The sequence below is a fragment of the Osmia bicornis genome, chromosome 6, assembly GCF_907164935.1.
Source record: "Osmia bicornis bicornis chromosome 6, iOsmBic2.1, whole genome shotgun sequence".
Classification (NCBI taxonomy): Eukaryota; Metazoa; Arthropoda; class Insecta; order Hymenoptera; family Megachilidae; genus Osmia; species Osmia bicornis.
In genome coordinates, this window is record NC_060221.1 from 9832255 (window position 1) to 9852275 (window position 20021).

At 35.2% G+C, this 20021-nt stretch overlaps 1 protein-coding gene and 1 long non-coding RNA gene across 5 annotated transcripts in view; one reads left to right on the forward strand and one right to left on the reverse strand.

The window, feature by feature from the left end:
* LOC114877526 (gamma-aminobutyric acid receptor alpha-like) overlaps positions 1–20021 on the forward strand; it is a 130398-nt gene that overhangs the window by 82134 nt on the left and 28243 nt on the right. For all 4 annotated transcript variants that reach the window (XM_046286293.1, XM_029190200.2, XM_046286292.1 and 1 more), the window contains exons 3-4: positions 7651–7843; positions 9156–9376. In XM_046286293.1, coding sequence (XP_046142249.1) covers positions 7651–7843; positions 9156–9376 — 414 coding nt within the window. The remainder of the gene's footprint in view (positions 1–7650; positions 7844–9155; positions 9377–20021) is intronic.
* On the reverse strand, positions 3830–5688 carry LOC114877527. The gene is made up of 3 exons (XR_003789593.2): positions 5660–5688; positions 4086–4194; positions 3830–4008 (listed from the first exon to the last, which is right to left on the reverse strand). It is a non-coding gene; the product is annotated as an uncharacterized LOC114877527 (long non-coding RNA).

Here is a 20021-nt window from a genome sequence, read left to right on the forward strand (position 1 = left end):
CAACAGAGATTGGGACCCAGACGTTGCATACAAGCCAATCTTTCGTTACATATATGTATCCAGCTTTTACTGTACTACTAAGAAGCCTCACTGGATAGTGGGGAAAGACACGGCACGTGACCTCTTCGATTTGGCAGGTCGGTATTACAGTAGTTTTCTCGTTGAGCCACTCGTTATGGTATATTTGCCCACGTTATCATCAGGGTCGATAAAAACACAAATCAGTCGATAAATGTAAATTCTAATGTGACACCACAAACAGCTATGCGAATATAGCCACAAGTAAGGCATAGTTGCCGCAACGTATTAATACTTCTGTCACGCTGTTGCTACATCTATTACAATACTAACCATCAGCACAATGAATCAGCTCGAGAAATAGAAAAGAATACATAGTGCGTTCGAAAGAGAAAGAGGTCCGAGAATAAAATAATACATATGTAAGTACTAATGTATGCAACCACAAAACTTTTTTATTCATATTTATAATCATATTTTGTTATCAATGAAATTTCAAAGGTATACCAGAGAAATGAATTATAAAACTTGCACATTTCGCATATTCTACATGCAAAAAGACATAGAAGGCAATATAAATGTACTGTTTGTATTCATTTTATCTATCATTTATTAACGAGATTTTGATTCCTGCCGGACATAGAAAAGGAAAACGCGAACGAAAGACAGGTAGCAAAAACGAAATAATACACATAATGTACGCGACCATAAAAGTTATCAGAATGAAAACTACAGGACATTAATAATTTGAAGAAGGGAATAAGAAATAAAGAGACATATAATAATTTATAATTTTTATTTACTTATAATTTTTTTTATTTATCCATCTTAAATTTCCATTTCATAAATATGGATCACGTACTTAGGGTCGCCCGCGACCGCCACCGCCAGCTCTTCTGCCGCCTCGTCGTCTGCCTCTTCCTCCACGGCCGCCACGGCGTCCGCCGTACAATATCTTTTTAATAAGTTTTTTCATCTGAAATATAATAATGAATTTTAATATAATTGTACCTGCATATATATTTCATTATGTAAGACTGTGACATTATTAAAAAACAAAAAATAATCATGGTAATTCATTTGTTACTATTGTAGAAATGATTTCCGTTTCACGAAAATCTAATTCTGCCACATTTATTACGTAGAAAAATCAACGTTTTTACTTACTTGCGAATATGACTGCTTCTCCTTTTTCTCCTCTTTGTTTTCTTTGTTTTCTTCTCTCTTTTCTTCTTCTTCCTTTTCTTCTTCTTTCTTTTCTTCTTCTTTCTTTTCTTCTTCTTTTCTGTTCACTTCTATCTGTAAAGAAAGCAATTTATATATAAATAACGCAATATTAATGATATAATATTCTACTGGCCGATTATACACACCTCGTGTTCTGACATCTTGCAGTATGATTGGCTTTTGTCGTTGATGCTGAAACCACTCGAATGGTGGTGGGGGATCAGGACCGTGTTTACTGTTTTATAAAATAGACCCTTTACTAATTTCTAATTTTACCGATTGAAATTTTATTTACAATTTATATTTTTTTTTTATAATCTTAAATCATAATATTGTAAATGAAGACAACTTCAAAACAGTTTTTTTTTTAAATAAATATCAACGTCATTGTTCTTATCTATTTTTCTATGACTTCATTTTCTTCGTGAATGCAACGATGCACCAAAAATTTCCAGATACAATTTTTATTTAAATAGAATTGCATATTTTTTTTACTCGCATCAATTCCTTGGAACATTCTGTATAAAAAAGTACTATGGTACTATTAGAACTAATAAACGGAGGGGCTACGTCTCCCGAGATCAAAATTCAAGTTCTTTAACACAAGACCTGAGATTGTGTTGATATCTAGTAATATGAGTGACCAAAGTAGAGGAAAAGTCAAGAAAATACACCCGCAGAATCCAAGTATTTTTAAGGATACACTGATTGTGAGTTGCATTGAACTTGTCGCAGTGAAGTTGGCTACAAATTCAATAACGCATTCACGCAGCGTTGGTAAGCCGATTTGTAGCCAACTTCACTGCGACAAGTTCAATGCAACTCAGTGTACACCTAATTCTAAATAAGGAAATTAAAAAAAAAAAAAATACAATATACAAATGTATATACTGATCGAATTGAGTAACCTCCTCCTTTTTCAAAGTCGGTTAAAAACGGAAGCATAGCACTACGTATGTGTATTATACTACATCTTGAAAGTATGCATTTTTAATTATTTAAATTAACCTCTCAGCAAACCTCTCAGTTTGCGGGCGACTTCAAACAAAGAAGAGGGGATAGCGAGTTGCTTATTTCGAAGCAGAGACCATTTGCTTATTTCGAGGCAATACTGTAATTCGTAAGTCGTAAGAAAAAATGTGGAACATTTATAGGTTGAAAACATTTGTAATTGTAACGATTGTATTAGAAGTTGACAGCACTTTTGATGTAAATGTAGTTAATTCGCAATGGGTATTTTGATTCCCGTTGAATATTGTTAACTTGAAATTATCAAATGAGTCATTCAGTAACGGCGTACAGTGGGACAAGACGGCTTTCGGCGATCAAAATTCGATTTTCGTGAATCCGAAAATTAGAAATCTAATTACATACATCGATAGAGAATAAACTATAGTTTAACATAGTGTAATCCGTTTTTTCATATTTGCTGCCGTTTTGCCGTGGTTCGCACTCAAAATCAGTAGAAATTCGTCAAAACGAAACACTGATAATATTACCCGTAACTTCAATGTACGATTCTAATGAATTTTACTCGGAAAGATACAATTCAAATGAATGATAAAGTTTACTAGGATAGTATAGATTCTATTCAGTGCATAAAGTAAGTTAAAATGTTACCAACTTTTTAAATAATAGGATCTGATTGAAACAAAGTACTTACATTTAACTAAAATCTCAACATTGAGTTTGATTTTTAAAAAATGCCACAACTTGCCACATGTTTAATTATTACTACAAGAAAGAGTGATTCTCTATCAGAATCTGAAAAAATTGGGTGCACGTTTTTGCACTTTTTCAAGAAAATGACGATTGAATGAAATTATACCCATCTTGGCCGCTGCGCACGATGATAAAAAAACAGTACCAGATACGATTATTAACCAGTTAACTGCATTCCACGTGTATATTCGTCATCCAAAACTTTATTTCGTCCTTGCAATATGCCATAATAAATTTTCATAATTGTCGAAAGCGTTTTCACGAATGATTTGGTATCGATCATAATAAATATAAATAAATATATTATAATAACACATGTCTTGTCATTTCTTAATTATTAAATCCGTTTCTCTTATAGTTATTAACAGTTTTGAGTCAAATTTTTGTTAAATGACATAAAATATGTCTAACCAGTGAAGAATATTGAACGCGTTACACTTTATACGTGAATATTTTGACACAAAAACTTAGGCAAAAACTTCCCAAAATTTCATTAAAATATTTCCAATAGAACCGAAGTTACATAATTTTGATCGCCGAAAGCCGTTTTGTCCCACTGTGCGGCGTGTCGGTTGCCAACCCCTGAACTACCATCTTCCGAGTAGAAGAAAAGTTTTTAATTTTGCGCCGCCTCCGAAAAGGTTGAAATGTATTTAGTATACTATTTAACGATTAAATAGATTTTATTGATAGCTGTGGAATATTGGTATAAATGAAATAGAAATTATTTCATACTTTTTAGCGTATTTTGAAGTCGGTTGTATTTTTTGTTAAAAATTATTTTTCTTCTTAACAGATCGAGTAGATTAAGCTTTTAATAATCTCAGTAATATCCCAGTATAAACATATGATGTATCTAAACAGAAGATCGTTCTTCCCCAATTTGTTCAACGGTGACTTAAGAATAAATCGGAAGATCGAAAGGCAAGCACAGTGGCAGCAAACAAAAGGAACCAAGGTACATATGTATATAGGAAAACTAGGGAAATAGAGTAGGCAGCAGCAACAATGTGTCCGATCAAGCAATGTTTTCATCGTGACCTAAAAGAACAGAGAGGTATTAAAGTGCCGCTTTATTTCGGTTTAAAAACGATTCAGTCGCAATTTTCTTTGCCCACCAAAATTCCCTCGTCCCAATTTCCAGATGGTCGGTTGTGTACACTGACACCACGTGTACACACGATACTCATGTCGCGAAACATAAATGAACCAGCATCGAACACGCTACTGCAAACAGAAAGAAAACCCAGAGGGAAGGGAGTTGGAAGTGTGCAAACTGTCATGAATGCTGATATCTAGTGGATATGTCATAACTTATTAAATATATGTACAAAGATAACAACATCCAAAAAAAATATACGAAATATGCAATAAGTAGCGTGGATGTGCCATGGGACAACTAGACTCACGACATACATGGCAGTTATGAATAATTTTAAGATTATTTTTCGATTACAATCGACGCGGGTGGCGTGAAATTTAAGATGTATGTATACAATAAAATGAGGTTGCTGATTTTAGGACTAGGCAGATGTGCATCCTTGTCTTTTGTCCGGACACTGACTCAGGATCTGCTCAGCTGTCGGCTGTTCGAAAGCGAAACGCGTGCTTCGAAACTTGATATTCCAATTTTCAGTTGCTTATATCTCGAAAACCAAACCGCAAATTGTGCCGACGCACTGCCATTGCGCTTGTTTATGACCACAGTTCGAATGTAATCAGTAGTCAACACTCTCACCGCTCAGTTTGTCCTCTACACGTGCTCTAATCGGACAGCGTTTTTCGTTAATAACTTAAAAATGAAGCTTTAATCAACATTTTGACAAAGGAACAAGTTGTTCAGAATTACCTCAGCAATCACCCCTCCTTGGATCCTACGGCGGTTCTGAGACATCCTGTTTAACGTATACAATAAAGTGTCCTTAGCTGACTTGAATCGTGCCTCTAGTAACAGACCGTTGCTATCTCCACCAATTTTTGGAATTAATTTCGAATGGTAAGCTGGGGTTACATCAATCGGTACCGCTATACTTATGGCTGGATGGTTCGACATCAATTTCTCATTCGCACACAACAGAGATGAAACATACGCCAAATATACATATACCAGCGCCAGTCTTGACAATGAGCCTCGGTCAGTTAGTGAGAATTTACTGCAGGCACGTTCAGCAAGTACAGGCACGGTCGTCCGCCGTCGTTTACCCGGCTGAGAATCGTTTGGGAATAGAGAGGTTACCTCAGCGTTACATCCCCCCCTCTCCTCCGCCCGTGATCACCAATCGATAAATCTGACAGTAATACAGACAACAATACCCAAAATCTAGCACTTAGGAGCCCGTATAGACAACTTGCTCGAGCTTCTCTGTTTTACTATACGTACTTTACTAAAGGTAAGAATCTTGTTAATTTTATTAATGAAGTAGCTTAACTTTTTTCACGTGTTAGGTTTTTGTAAGTTATGAAGAATAAAGTGAACTTGAAAAAAGGCCCTCCGCCTTTGATTTTAATGATTTTTAAATATGTTGTAAAATTCGACATTCTAAGCAACATGTTCCCTCTAAGCTATAGAGTAGTTTATGACTCGACTCGACTAGTTTATGAGATATTCGCGAAAGAACATTGTTACTACTACAGTGAATTCTGCCTATTCGTATGCGCCCGTGGTCGCGTGTGCGCTGGCTCGCTTGCCTACCGTTTCTGTAAGCAGCACCCTGCTTCGGCTCCTATTCCTACAACGGATGAACTGAAAAATCAAATTATAACATTTGACTCACGTGGCCGGCCGCCTAAATGGTTCATTGCCAACTAAAATTAGCTCAAGGGTACTTTTATTAGAAAATTCGAAATAGGCGAATGGTTGAGGTAGGCTATATAGCATATGCGTTCTGTCAACGCGTTTCCCCCTTCTTAAGGGAAAGTGCTGCAACTTAGTGGTGTCGTAAACAAAAGGTCATATTGTCGAAAGCGTCTTCACGACGAAGGATCTTCGATGACGAAGATGCTTATTCTAACTGTCGCTGTGAACGATACAACTGGAATAAAGAGTTGACATCATTTGTAAAACGTGCCTTATTATTTGCTCAATCAAACCTGATATTATTTACCCGTTCGATCATTCTTACACTTCCCACCCTCTTATCCTGATATACCCTTTTCAAACTGTTTTAAAGAACCATTTGTAGCGAGAGAAAGGATGTTCGAATGGGGATGAGATGCGCGCCGAACGAGTGAGAGCGAATGAGATCAAACGACAGGTGTGGAATACTCTCTGTATACATGTATGTACACAGAGCGTAAGAAGTTCAAGTGAGATCCGAGAGTACGAACGCGAAGAATAATAACAGAGAGTGAAGTTTAATAAACGTGGTTCTTTAACACTGAAACTCGTTAGCTTTTTCTTTAATATTTCTGATCACAATTGGCTTACATATTACGTCACATTATTTTGTATAACAGTTATAAAGAACTGGAATCAATGTACAGTAAATATTCGATGAAAGCGAAGAACACATCCTCACCACTGGAGGGTAGATATACATATCCCCTTGAGACGCTCCAAAGTTGACTGGCCGAGTAGTGTAACATGATCTAACAATAAGATCGGATATGTATCAGTGAGGTAATACTAATGTAATGACTGAACTTTATTAATTTTCTCTTCTTATAAAATTTTTACCAGGATATTAGTGACATTTTTCTGATTAAAATGATACTGAACACGATGCAATTTGGACTATATTTACTGATCAAATTGACGATAATAAGCTTCGAGCACAGGGAAGGGATAGCGAATGAAAACGAAAAAAAAAAACGGTGATCGTGACAATCGGCAAAGATCAAAAGCCTATTATATTGTTCTAAATACCAATGGGATGATAACTTTTTTATTCTTGTAGGCGTTTAGTGGAGGGGAAAGATGCTAATCTCCACGGACGCCCTTAACTCGGGGCGGCGACCGCCAGGTGGCTGCGGGTTCAGCATTGTTCTCGCTGGCGGTCGCCCAGCATGCGATTCGGATACAAGTTTCGAAAAGCGTTGTTATAGGCGTCTGGAGCAGGGATCGTCTGTCCTCAGCTCCGCTAACGAGTCTGGCAGAAGATCCCAAGATGCAACGCCTTTTCTCCCCCGCCCCTATATTCTCAAATTGTTTTTTATATAACTTTTACCAGCAAATTTGTGGAATTTTCCTGATTAAAATGAGACCAAACACGACGACGTAATTCAGGATATTTACTTGTTATGTAGCATTATCGTGTCTATTGAACTAGAAAAACGAATTGTTACCCACATTTAAAATAATTACAGTAATATGAAAGACATTTACACTTTGAATTATTTATATTTTTTGTTATAATGAAAAATGTTTTGTTAAATGTTCTGCATCTTGCTTCTGTTCTTCGAATATTCTGTTATTTACGTGTTTAAACTTGTCTCGCCTAAAAAAGGAAGAATTTTTAACATTTTGGACACCATTTTATGAGAATAACTATAGATAAGTTTCTTGAAAGAGAAAAATTTTATTTTACATTTTGGCTTACTTTCCCACACAAGAAAAAAACAGAATTATCTTCTATAATGGTAGCAACAGTTACTTGATATCCTACATAAATGTGTACTATATAAATTTTGATGAAAGGAAAGCATTGTAATTTCTTTATTGAAGATTTTATAAATGTGTTACAGAGCGGCTGCTGGTGCGAAAACGTCCACGAGGCAAAGAACGCAAAGCAACAATCACAGTAACATAAGCGAACTGCTGGACAATCTGCTTCGTGGTTATGATAACAGCGTTAGACCAGACTTTGGTGGTCCACCGGCTACGGTTGAGGTCGATATCATGGTACGCAGTATGGGTCCGATTTCTGAAGTCGACATGGTTCGTACCTCGTAGTTTCTCTGTATTCCTCGTAAGGCGTTCAGTACTTGTTCCATTGGCTAAGCAACAAATTATTTATTATTTATTTTTCTTCCCTATCAGTTATTGTTACAACAGCTTAACCGCGTGTGCAGTGTCTAACCGTTCAAAGTGGGGAGCCCCCCCCCCCCCAATCGGTTAGGTAATCATAAGCGTTAAGATATAGTTTTATACATATGTGTTATACATTAATAGCAACAATAACTATGCATTAATAAATACAATTCATTTACTCTTTTATATTTTTATTAACAATTTCATTTGTAAATTTAGTACTTTTATGCTGGGTCTACACTGCTGTTCGCGAACAGTTTGCGAACAGCTCGCGGACCATGTTCGCCGGCAATGTGGACACTTTCGCGAACAGCGAGCAGGTTGCAGCGAACACTGTTCGCTAAGGAGCCGGTACATCAAAGGGTCTGTTTGCGAACTCGAAACATGTCTGGACGCGTTGTAACATATTTCTGTTGAATTTGACGACCGTCATCAGCCAGCGAACAATTGTGCAACCGTTTGCGTTCCGTTTGCGAGCTGTTCACGATCTATGTCTGAGCTTAGGTGTGAATTCTGTTCGCGAACTGTTCGCAAACAGCTCGTAAGCAGCTCGAGAACTGTTCGCGAACATTTCTATCCAGTGTAGACCCGGCATTAGAGGTGGTACGATATAAATGTTCAATGCGATTTACAGGATTTGTATTTGCGCGGGTATCGATCATAGTTAATACTTTACATCTGCGGGGCCTTCTCGCCCTCGGTTGGCGGGCATGGTTACTAATCGTATGGATCTCTCTCGACAAAGAACGTCTCGCGCCGAGCAGAATGTAATTCTCCTTTTGTTAACGATAAAGTTCATTTTCGCTAAGATAAAACTCGGAGTTCCACTTCTGTGCCTACCAACCACACCCATAATCCAACAATAAATTATTTTGTCTCCGGCAAAAAATTAACTACATAGTAATAGGTGTCTTAAACATCAAATTACAATATTCAGTATTAACTTGCAAAAAAATTAATGCCGAATCAGAAATATGGCATAAAATATCTTAAGTGGTGTGATTTGAACAAATAGATATAAAAGAAAGTACCCTCTTTTTTTAAAAATTAGTTTTTATCGTTTTGCAGAACGATTTTGTATAACACTGTGACAATCAATAAAATAGCAAGTAGAACAAATTAACTGTTGCTGCATAAGTTCTCTTCACTAATAAAGGCATATGTAATTACATATTTATAATATGTAAATTTATCTAATTAGTGGTAACTTCCTGCGCAGACTTACTCGATGGATTGCTACTTTCGGCAATCATGGGTGGATCGACGTTTGGCATTTCAAGGCGGCAAAGAAACTTTGGCACTGAGCATATCTATGCTTGCGAAAATCTGGAAACCGGATACGTACTTTTATAACGGCAAACAGAGCTACTTACACACGATAACCAGCCCAAACAAATTTGTCAGACTCTATCAAGATGGCAGAGTACTCTACAGTTCTAGGTGTGTCACCATTTTATATAGAAATACTTTAGTTACACTGTAGTTGGAATAATAGTTCCTCTCAAATACTGACAAATTTTCATAATCAGTAGTTCATAACAATCATGGTTATAATGGAAAAAATTACATCGTTACATTGCTTTTTTATCCGACTTCGAAAAGGAGGAGGATACTTAATTCGATTAGTATATATATATATTTCTTTTTTCCTGGCTTTGTTCGTCGATTACTCCAAGATGGATGGACCAATCGGAACAAAACCTTTTGCATCTTGTAGAATATGTTTTCCGATTGGCCCCGTTAAAAAAACATTTTGCATTTTTTCATTCCGAACGGTTTTTATTGCAAAAAAACGTACTATTTCATGTACGTTCGGCGTATGTTCACCGATTACTCCGAGACAGATAGACCAATCGGAACGAAACTTTTTGCATCTTGTAGAGTATAACTCCCCATTGGTCCCATAATAAAACATTTTGCATTTTTTCATTGCCAACAATTATTATTGCAAAAAACAGAAAGTTTCTAATCTCAACATAGGTTGATTTCAATGACCCTTTAATATGTTGTCGGGGGCATGATGCTGAAGAATTTTTTTATTACGCATAATCAACTGAAAGCTTTAGTTTCCAAGATATTCGTGAAAAAGTATTGTTACTACTACATTGAATTCCACGTATGCCTACGTGTATTCTACCGCCTACTCTGGCGGTGTATGGGTCAGCATACTATTTCTATACACATATCGCGCCGACCAAAAACTAGTATACAGGTAAGTCTCTATTAATGCTACATACTTCACATAGTGCGATATTCGATTTAATGCGAATTTTAAAATGATATCAGGTCGCATTTAATGCGAACAAAAATTCAGTTAATGCGAGGCTTTTTTCGATCCAGACATGGATCGAAGCATGCAAGTTAACAGAGATTTGCATAAAATACTGCGGGTTTATCATCACATATACGGAGATATGAAAAAGCAGAAGAAAGTGCAATCAACACTGTTAAAATACTTTAAAAAATAATAAACATCTTTATGCTATTATAATTTAATAATATACGTATTTTTGATCGTATATTTTCTTTAACTAAGAACCAATTCCTATATTTCAAGTATTCGAATAGTACGAATTCAAATAATGCGAACAATTTCTGGGATTTATTACTCACACTAATCGAGACCTAACTGTACATATATAATAACTATTGTTATTGCAAACGCCAAAAGAATAGGAATTCTTTAGCGCTACTCTGCAAGGAATGCATCGATCGCGATGAAACTTTTCACATCTCATAGATCTTTCCACGATGATCCCATTTGCAAAAATTTATGTAACTTTTTATTGTTAATAACTATTGTTATTGCAAAAAACCTATTCTTTAGCGATACTCTGCAAGGAATGTACTGATCGGGATGAAACCTTTCACATCTAATCGGAGATATTTTCGCGATGATCCCAATTGCAAAAATTTGTGGAATTTGTTATTGTTAATAACTATTGTTATTTTAATTATCCAATAAGAACGGTAAACCACCTTACGGCATCCTACAAATACTGCTCGTTCCACTAAAAAGTGTGAAATAAAATAATTTTTAACAAAAAAAAATCCGACTTCGAAATGCACTAAAAAGTGTAAAATAATTTCTATTTCATTTATACCAGTATTCCATAGCTATTTAACGATTAAGTAGATATTATTAATAGCTATGGAATATTGGTATAAATGAAATAGAAATTATTTTACACTTTTTAGTGCATTTCGAAGTCGGATGTTTTTTTTGTTAAAAATTATTTTATATCGAAATCTGTTCAGCGGTTTAGGCGTGAAAAGGTAACAAACAGACAGAGTTACTTTCGCATTTATAATATTACTAGTACTAGTATGGATATACATATAGTATGGATTGATCGAATAAATCAATTCGTAAATTTTATGAAGAAAACGAAACCTAAAATGCGTTTCAACTTCGTTGAGAAATTGTGAACCTTGGGAATAAGTTCCTAATTTATTCTTGAACAGTCATCGGGAGTTTTTCGAGCATCTACAATAGTCTCGTTTAACATAAATGTATGTGGCAGAAGAGAATTCACGATCTGCATCGTCGTGCTTGACGAAGTAAAAAATGCTTGGGAAACGAGGCAGCGACAATAAAACTCACGATCAGATAATGCTATAAATTTTACGAGCTGTTTGCTGCTGATTGAGAACGATCGGGTAATCTTTTCTATCATTTGTTAAAGTATTATTGCATTCAACTTTACTTCCTTTATCGACGAAGCTTCAGAGAAGAGATGAACAAGAATTTTTTCTTGGCAGAGTAATAGACTTTTTATGTTATGTGCAACAGAAATTTTAAGGTTGGATAAAATATTATTCATCCTCGCGGTTTCGTGTCGTTAACTTGTGTCGTTAAGTAATGATTTATTAAAATTTCACTTGTCGAGAAGATAATAAATTTGACCACTTTCTTGTCATCTTTCTTTGAAGTAGCCCAACGTCGAGGGACGATGCACTTTTTGAAGAATGATTCTTAGTAAGACCGCAGAAGTATGCACGTATAGCGCCACCTTGAGCTCAAGGGTTAATTCTGACGTGCACAATAGAGCCGATCCAGAAGACTAGGTCAAGAGAAAAGGAATGGGTTAACAAAGGGGAAATATACATCCCTTGATTCCGCCTACTTGTTTCTCTCCTGTTTCTGTTTGTTTTTCTACGGGTTAAACTAAACATTTTATTTTTCATGTTCTATTGAAAATAGAGTAGGCTGGTTTTAAGAGAATAGCAGTTTAATGAAGTATCGTGAATAAGGTAATCAATAAGTGATCGTGTATTATACGAAAAGTGATAACGGATAATTTAGGATCAGCATATTGAAAAACAACACGAATTTAGAAATAATATTTTAAAATATAGCTTTAGTTTTTGTGTACCTACTATTAATGTTACTGATTTTGCAGCTGTGTTCTTATAAGGGTATATCTGACAAGGAATGATCCCAAACCCGGAAATTCAAAAAATTATGAAACCTTGTGAATATGTAGGGGATGTCCCCCTGATTAAATCGAAATTACTTTTCTGCTGCCCATTTCCAGTCTAAGAGGGTGAAAATCGCCCTTAAAATTTCGCCCGTTCTTTTTTCTTCTTTTCCAAAATCGCTAGAGATATCTAAAAACTTCTCAAACAGAAATTGTTCGTTTAAACAATTACAAAAAGTTATAAACAAAAAAGCTTATAAACTATTGAGAAGTTCTAAAACTTGTTATGATGAAAATAGGAAATGATCTGGAACAAAAAGGAATACAATATCACATGGTAAAGCTTCCAGTGTTCAATAACTGTTGGCAATGACTGTACAAGCCCCTATTAGTACTACGTTCGTTCGTCGGTGTTGTACCGATTGCCGGTTTTAGGCGCTTTTCAAACAAATCTTTTAACGTTAATAATTAAAAAACATAGCCGTGAACGCGTTTTCGTTATTCTTGATTTTTGTCTTATTTGACCCTCAGAATCATCTGCTCGAATTTGTCCTATCTGTTGTAAAACATATAAGTATACTTAAGTAAAAGTATTTAAAATTGCGAAACTTTAATTCGTTATATACAAGTACATATATCTTCTAAACAAATACCGTCTTCCGCAAAATGCTTGCAGAGAACTATTTAGAATATGCTTCTGTACAACATATCTAAATTGTAAGTACAAATAAAATCGGTGAGGTATACTTTTTTCTGCAATTGTACCAATTTTGAGTTTTTTCTTCGCACTGCAAACACCAAGTGCAGCTGTCAGTGACAATTTAAACCAACGAATATCAAATACTGTTAGCTTTTAAAAAATAAAAATTTTAAAAAAATAGCAATACGAAAAATAATACTATTCAATGATATTGACAAAAAAGGTTAGATTTTTATTGAACTTGCAATAAATCTTTATAATATTTCTGTATACATATTCTCTTCAAATGCATCTATGGAAGAGTTTATACGAATCTGTTGGATCCGAATAGCATGAAAAATCAAATTTTTTCGGAAATCGTACGCTTTTATGACCATCAACAATTAAATATCGATCCCATCTGAACTGTTTGCTCAACACTTTATTAGCTACTACTCTAGCCTTTCGTAAATATTTATTCGAGCAGCTTCTAGTTACTTTTACGTTGATGGAACATACCCGTGGCTCGTATATTCAGGTATTCTTTCTTTTTATTTAATCTCCAAAGAAAAGTCCGCGTCCACAGTCATTGGAGAGTAGTTGGAGAATTTTGTTAATCTTTCATGGAACAACAAATATTATAACACAAAATGTAACATGAAAAAAGGTGTTGGAATAAATTTATTCCAAATAAGAAAACAAAATATTGAAAATATAATCTATATAAAGTTTCTTTTGTATTATAACACAACCTAACTCACTATTTTCAACTCACATAAGAAAGTAAAATTAATGTAAATATTTAAATGTAATACATATGTATATCGGATATATTTTTGCGAATATCGTAGAAACTAAAGCCAAGCGACGATATCATCTACAGGGTGTTCCGGAAATCAGGTAACACCCAGAAATGGGGAGGTTGCTGGGATGATTCTGAACAACTTTTTCCTTTACCAAAATGTTGGTTGAAGCTTCGTTTTTGAATTATGAACGAAAAGCACATCAATTAGAGCGTAGCTCAATCGCGAGAGTGTTGGCTATTGATTGCATTCGAACGGTGGTCATACAATGGTAGAACGGTGATCGGTAGAGATGGCGTGCAAAATCACTGACGGTGATTTATCATAGTGATCACGATCGTGAACGAAGTTAAATCACGATCGTGATCGTGATTTTCTTATCTTGGATGATTGCTCTTCGTAATTCTTGATCTTGATTCAACTATTTTTTTATAAAATGCTTCAATATAGCTTGTATAGAAATATCTGAGCATAATGTGCAAAGAACGTTCAGTTAGTCATAAGTTTTGACTAGTCAAAAGTTACCAGTTAATTACGGTTTTTACTTTCGACCAATCAGAAGAGAGCATGGAAAATCACGAATCACTGTGAAAAATGATCGTGATTAGGAACGAACGTGATCGAATCACTCGTGATTCACAAGTAGCAGTTCTAGCCATCACTAGTGATCGGTACAATCTGCGGCTTCGTTTACGAGATATAAGCAACTAAAAATTAGAATATCAAATTCCGAAGAGCATATTTCGCTTTCGAACAGCTGACAGTTGAGCAGATCCTGAGTCCGTGTTCGGACAAAGAGAGCCGTGAAAAGACAAGGATGCACATCTGCCCAGTCTTGAGGACAACGACCCATTTATGATTTTGAAGTACGAGACTCATAATTGAATCTCTGCAATTAATTTGCATTTATATGTTTAATAGCTCGCATTTGACTATTCCAATCAATGCTAAAGATATAAAGTAAGAGAAACAGCTTTCAAATACTAAAACTTAATGAATTGCATAGAACGGTTGTATGAAATAAAGAATATCTATGAAATAACTTGATTGTATCATTACTATTCTAACTAATTATTCATTTTAATGATCAAACTGTATGTTTTGAACTTAAGCTTAATCATTATAGCAGAGATTTACAAACTTACTAGCTGCGTTACCCGGTTCTGCCCGGGAATTTTAATCAATTATTATTATCCCTACTTCCTTATTCCTATCCCTATTTCCCTGTCCCTATCCCTACTAATATATAAAAGTGAAAATGTCTGATCGTTTGTTCCTCTTCACGTTTAAATGGCTAAACGGATTTTAATGAAATTTGCACTATTGGACTGCTTATTCTTTCAAGATGGACGTAGGCTATGTCATATTGCGATTTGTTATGTTTTTGTCACCGCGATCGCAGCGCTATCTGCCGGATCCAATGTAAAACATTCCAAGATCAACAATAACGTATAAATAAAAAATTAATTAAAAAAACATTTTGTAGTGAACCGAATTGTGAATCTAAACCATTCTCGAGTCAACTTGAACACACACAAAAAATTTCATCAAAATCGGTCCAGCCGTTTAGGAGGAGTTTAATGACATACAGACGCACAGAAGAAATATATATATAAAGATGTGATCCACCTTTTTCAGATAAACAATTGCTCAGCGCCCCTGAGCAAGGTTATTAAACAAAAAGATGCAATGACACATTTATACCACCCCTACCCTCCACTGCACCTAATACTATTACTTCCCTCCATGAATCGATCTAGCATCCACAAAGGGGCGGTATTGTCTACTCTGACAAGCACTGATTTATAGGGTTCTTAATTCAGAGATGGAATTTGGAACTTTGATAGGACTTAGAGATGTTAACAAGAATTGTGACAATATACAATTATAGTTAAGACATCTTAATCTTCGCGCAGGACATGAAAATTCCAAAAAACGAGCTATTTTGAAAATTAAATTAATTTTACATTAAACAGAGAAAAATTTTTATTCAAAACGACAAATAATTTTCGAAATAAAAATTCAAACATACAACCCCTACAAAGGCTTCTAAAACGGTTTCGAATTTAGTAAACATTCCCCAATTTTTCACCTGATCAGTATCATATCTCAATTTGATCAAAATTCGAGACATCGAAGGAAAAAGGTGATCGATTTGACGCGAACCGGCCTTAAACGTAAAAGAGCATGTATATGTGGACCGTATGAATATCGAATAGCCGTATTGGATACCAAAGATACACACCATTTGTTAACGAAAAAAAAAATTCCACAGACCTATGGAATGCGAACGGTTATAGAAGATTATTTCACACGAAGTATCATATTTCACAATTCATATCTACCATACCTGTCCGTCGTGTCGAAAGAACAATGGCTAAACCAGGCCTTTGCTTCCTCTCGTTGTCGGTTGCGTTCCAAAATGTTCGCTCTAACGACGCTAAACAATATTTTCCGATAGGGCGATTCGTTCTACGTCCATTGCGTATTGTACAAGAGAATTAGATAGGCCGTGCTCGACGGAGCAGAGCAACACGTGGCGAATATTTTAGAGATTTCGTGATTTCCTGGTATTTAACGTCTGTATATTCCCTGTAACTATAACTGCATGGAATACACGCTATTGGTGGAAAATTTGAAAATTGGTGGAAGTTCTGCTTTTTAGTACTTTAAATCATAAAGTTTAAGTTAATTATAAACGATTAGTAATTTCATTCAATTCTTTATTGTACTCTTTCCTTTACTTTTGAATAAAACAGTAAACATAGTAAACACATACAAAACGTATACAAAGTTAATTGTATAATTTTTAAACGAACGAGTTTCATGTCTTAAAAGAATAATTTTTTAAAAAATGTAAAATTTAAAAAATGATAATAATATTGAATACAAAATTAAATTAAAATTGAGGCTCTCTCCATGGTCCGCCGTTTGAGGATCAAATACTACTTTATACTAGCGGTCACAGTACAGTAAATCTTTTCAAACCACTGTATTCCTTATCGGATCAAGAAATCCCTCCCCCGGACACGTTCTCTAAACGCAGCTATCCTCAGTCGTCAGGTTTAAAATCTACCTCCCCTATCTCTTAAATCACTCAGAACTCTCTTTGAGGTCTCTCCACGATCTCTACACTTTCACCCCTCCTGAGGGGTGAGGGTACTGCCCTATGGTGACTCTTCTTCTCGTCCTTTTTGTTTCTTCCTTTTACTTTGACGAATGTTTCAAGAGTCGGGGCTTTTTTTGAAAATTTTTCCCCTCTGCTATATCCTATAAATTTTTTCCTAAGTTCCTTTCGGTGATTTCATTAATTATTTCTTCCGCATCGTCGGTAAAGGGACTTGCGATCTTGCCCTCTGGAACGGCTCCCCCTACTTAACTTAAAAAATAAAAGGGGGATGGGTCACAGTACGGTCAGACCCCGGTCAATATCACTGATACGCAATCCAATTGTAAACATATTGTTATCGTTGAGTGTGAATGCGTTGATAAAATCCTAGATTGTAATTGATCATGATTTGACTGTACGTTTGACTACTAGTATGAAGCAGGTCTGATTTCACGGGTTTTGCTAAACCATTTCGTTTGTATTGGAAACAAAGCAAAAGTAATACTTTTACATATAATTTTAATGTTGCATTCACTGTAAAAGTTGTTAGTAACAACCGTAAGAATTAATGACAAATTAATTAGTATTGTAATAAATATCAATATCCTTGAGAAATTGCAAGGTCCAATGTAGAGAGAAAGTACGATAAAAGGTATTCTTTCGTATATTCTTTAGGATAATATATCAAAACAACTAAAAAACGATGCTAATTCCTACTGATGGCATCAGAAAGATCAATTAGGTATCTAACTGTAATAAGCAATAACAAACTTCTCTCCATATTTACCTGTTTTACTTTTTAAAAAGGTGTATTTTCTCCCTTTCATAAATTGGTTTTTTATTACTTAATAATCATCGTTATAATAATTATCATTAACGATAAGTGAGACATGTATATTCATGAATGGGGCAGTGTAATAACATAAGATAATGTTAATATTATTTTCTTAATTATATTTTATGTATCAAAATGATAGTATTGTCGACTTTTTTCTTAAGTTACATAAATATCACTGTATTGTAACAAAAATTTACATTAATCCTCAAAATTAAACAATAAAAGATAATCCTTTGATTAAAACACAAAACAAAATCCTTAAATTAATGAAATATTATTTACAACAAGATCAATTAATATAAAGCATCTTAGTTAACAATAACAACTAAAATAACAACTACTATTGTAGCACGTGGAGATCCTCGAAGACTGCAGCGCTGCAATGGTAAAGGCCAAAGCTGTTATTTTTTAATTGACAAATGCAATAACAGATCTTCCAATCAATCAATAAGACAATGCGTGTGGGGTTATTAGAGCTTCGGCTGTCAAGTCGATTTGGTAGTCAGTTCGACTGAAACCCTTTCCCGAATAATTTCATTCACAGCTTTTTGTGTTTCATCTGCATTGATACAACTTCGTTTTTAGATAACATGTATAAACTGGAAAAAAGTTGGAAAGTTTTATAGATGTTTGATATATTACATTAATCGCACAATATAGGACTTACGGGATAGTTTTTCAAATAGGAACAATAGCGAAAGATATGTGTAGGTGTCATCCCACACCAAATCAATCATTTTTTGACGTTGATGACAGAGATTTTGTTCTAAAAGAAATATGATGTAGTGGATGCCAAATTGAGGAGTATAAGTTAGCAGTTTGATGGTTTTGAATTTGTTTTAAGAACATAAACTTCAAAATTTTATAATTTTTCCCTATTTTCATAAATACGAACTGTATCAAGAATTTTTATCATGGAAACTATTTATCTAATTGACAACATTTATTTTATTTCAACCTAGTATGATTGACCCATTGTACTACCATTTTTCTAATCTGAACAATAGATGTTGTAATATCAAAAATATTGCTTTTTGTTCTTCTAGTATACATATACGTACTTCAAAAGAGTTCAAACTATCACATGTATAACGACCCAGCGGTACTTTAGTTTAGGAATAAATCGTAATATTAAATAAATCGTAATATTAAACTAGGTCTGTTGTCCGCTTCGCTGCCAACACAATAATGAGCGCAACTCGTATTCAGTAAGGGTTATATCGATTTGCAATCTTTAGGAACTTTCTTGCGCGTGAATTTTTAGAGCGAAGCTCTCTTTGGCACGTTCGGCAGTAAGATCGGTTCCAAGGAATGCAACGTTACGATTCCCCTACAGGGGAATTTCGGTCCCCTCTCCTTTAAATCTCTCATTAAGCGAAAGGGTATAGCCGGATAAGGTAGTCAAAAGTGCCCCCAAACCAAATTCGACTTGCTATGAACCATTCAATAGGCGATAAAAAAAAACAGTCTGTGCCAAGTTTCAACCCTGTATCTCATCTGGGAGAGTAGTTACGGGTAAAAATGTGATTGCGAGGTTTTTGGCCAATTTCCCCTATTTAATGACATTCGAAAATTCTGAAAAAAATCAGAAACATTTCTACTTGTGAGGCACATATTACAGAATTTTTTCAGATTTTTATATTGAAAACTGAAGCCGTGAAAAATCAAAAACGTCAAAAAATTCTCTGGAAAACGAAATACATTTTTCGGGAGAGATTGAGCTTCGCACGCTGCGCTCAATTAAGTCGATAATTGTTGTATTATAGTAAACCTTTATAGAATTAGATGGCATGCCCGCTCGCGTTAAGACTAGGGTAGCTCGCGTTAATACTAGGGTTGCTCGCGTTAAGAGTAGGGATGCTTGGGAATCACGTACCGAGAATTCCCATAGACAAAAGTCTATATAGAAAAAAAGCGCTTGGTCAGCAGAATCTGATTATAAATAGAGGCGTGCCACGCGGAGAAAGTCAGTCTGGTTTCGATCATACTCAGATCGTCTCCGACTTCGGTCGAATGCAGACACCACTTTGACCATAGAGGAAAGCTCTGCACTGACTTGCTTAGGCAAAGATAAAGCGACTAGAGTAAAAGAATCCTTATTTTCAGTGACGAGTACGAAGTTCTTCGGATCTGTGGACACTCTACTCATGGTACGCAACGTGTTAACTACATACATGTTAGTGTAGAGTTCACCCTCAAGTGTAAAGAGTTAGCGAGGAGCGGAGCTCCTTGAAA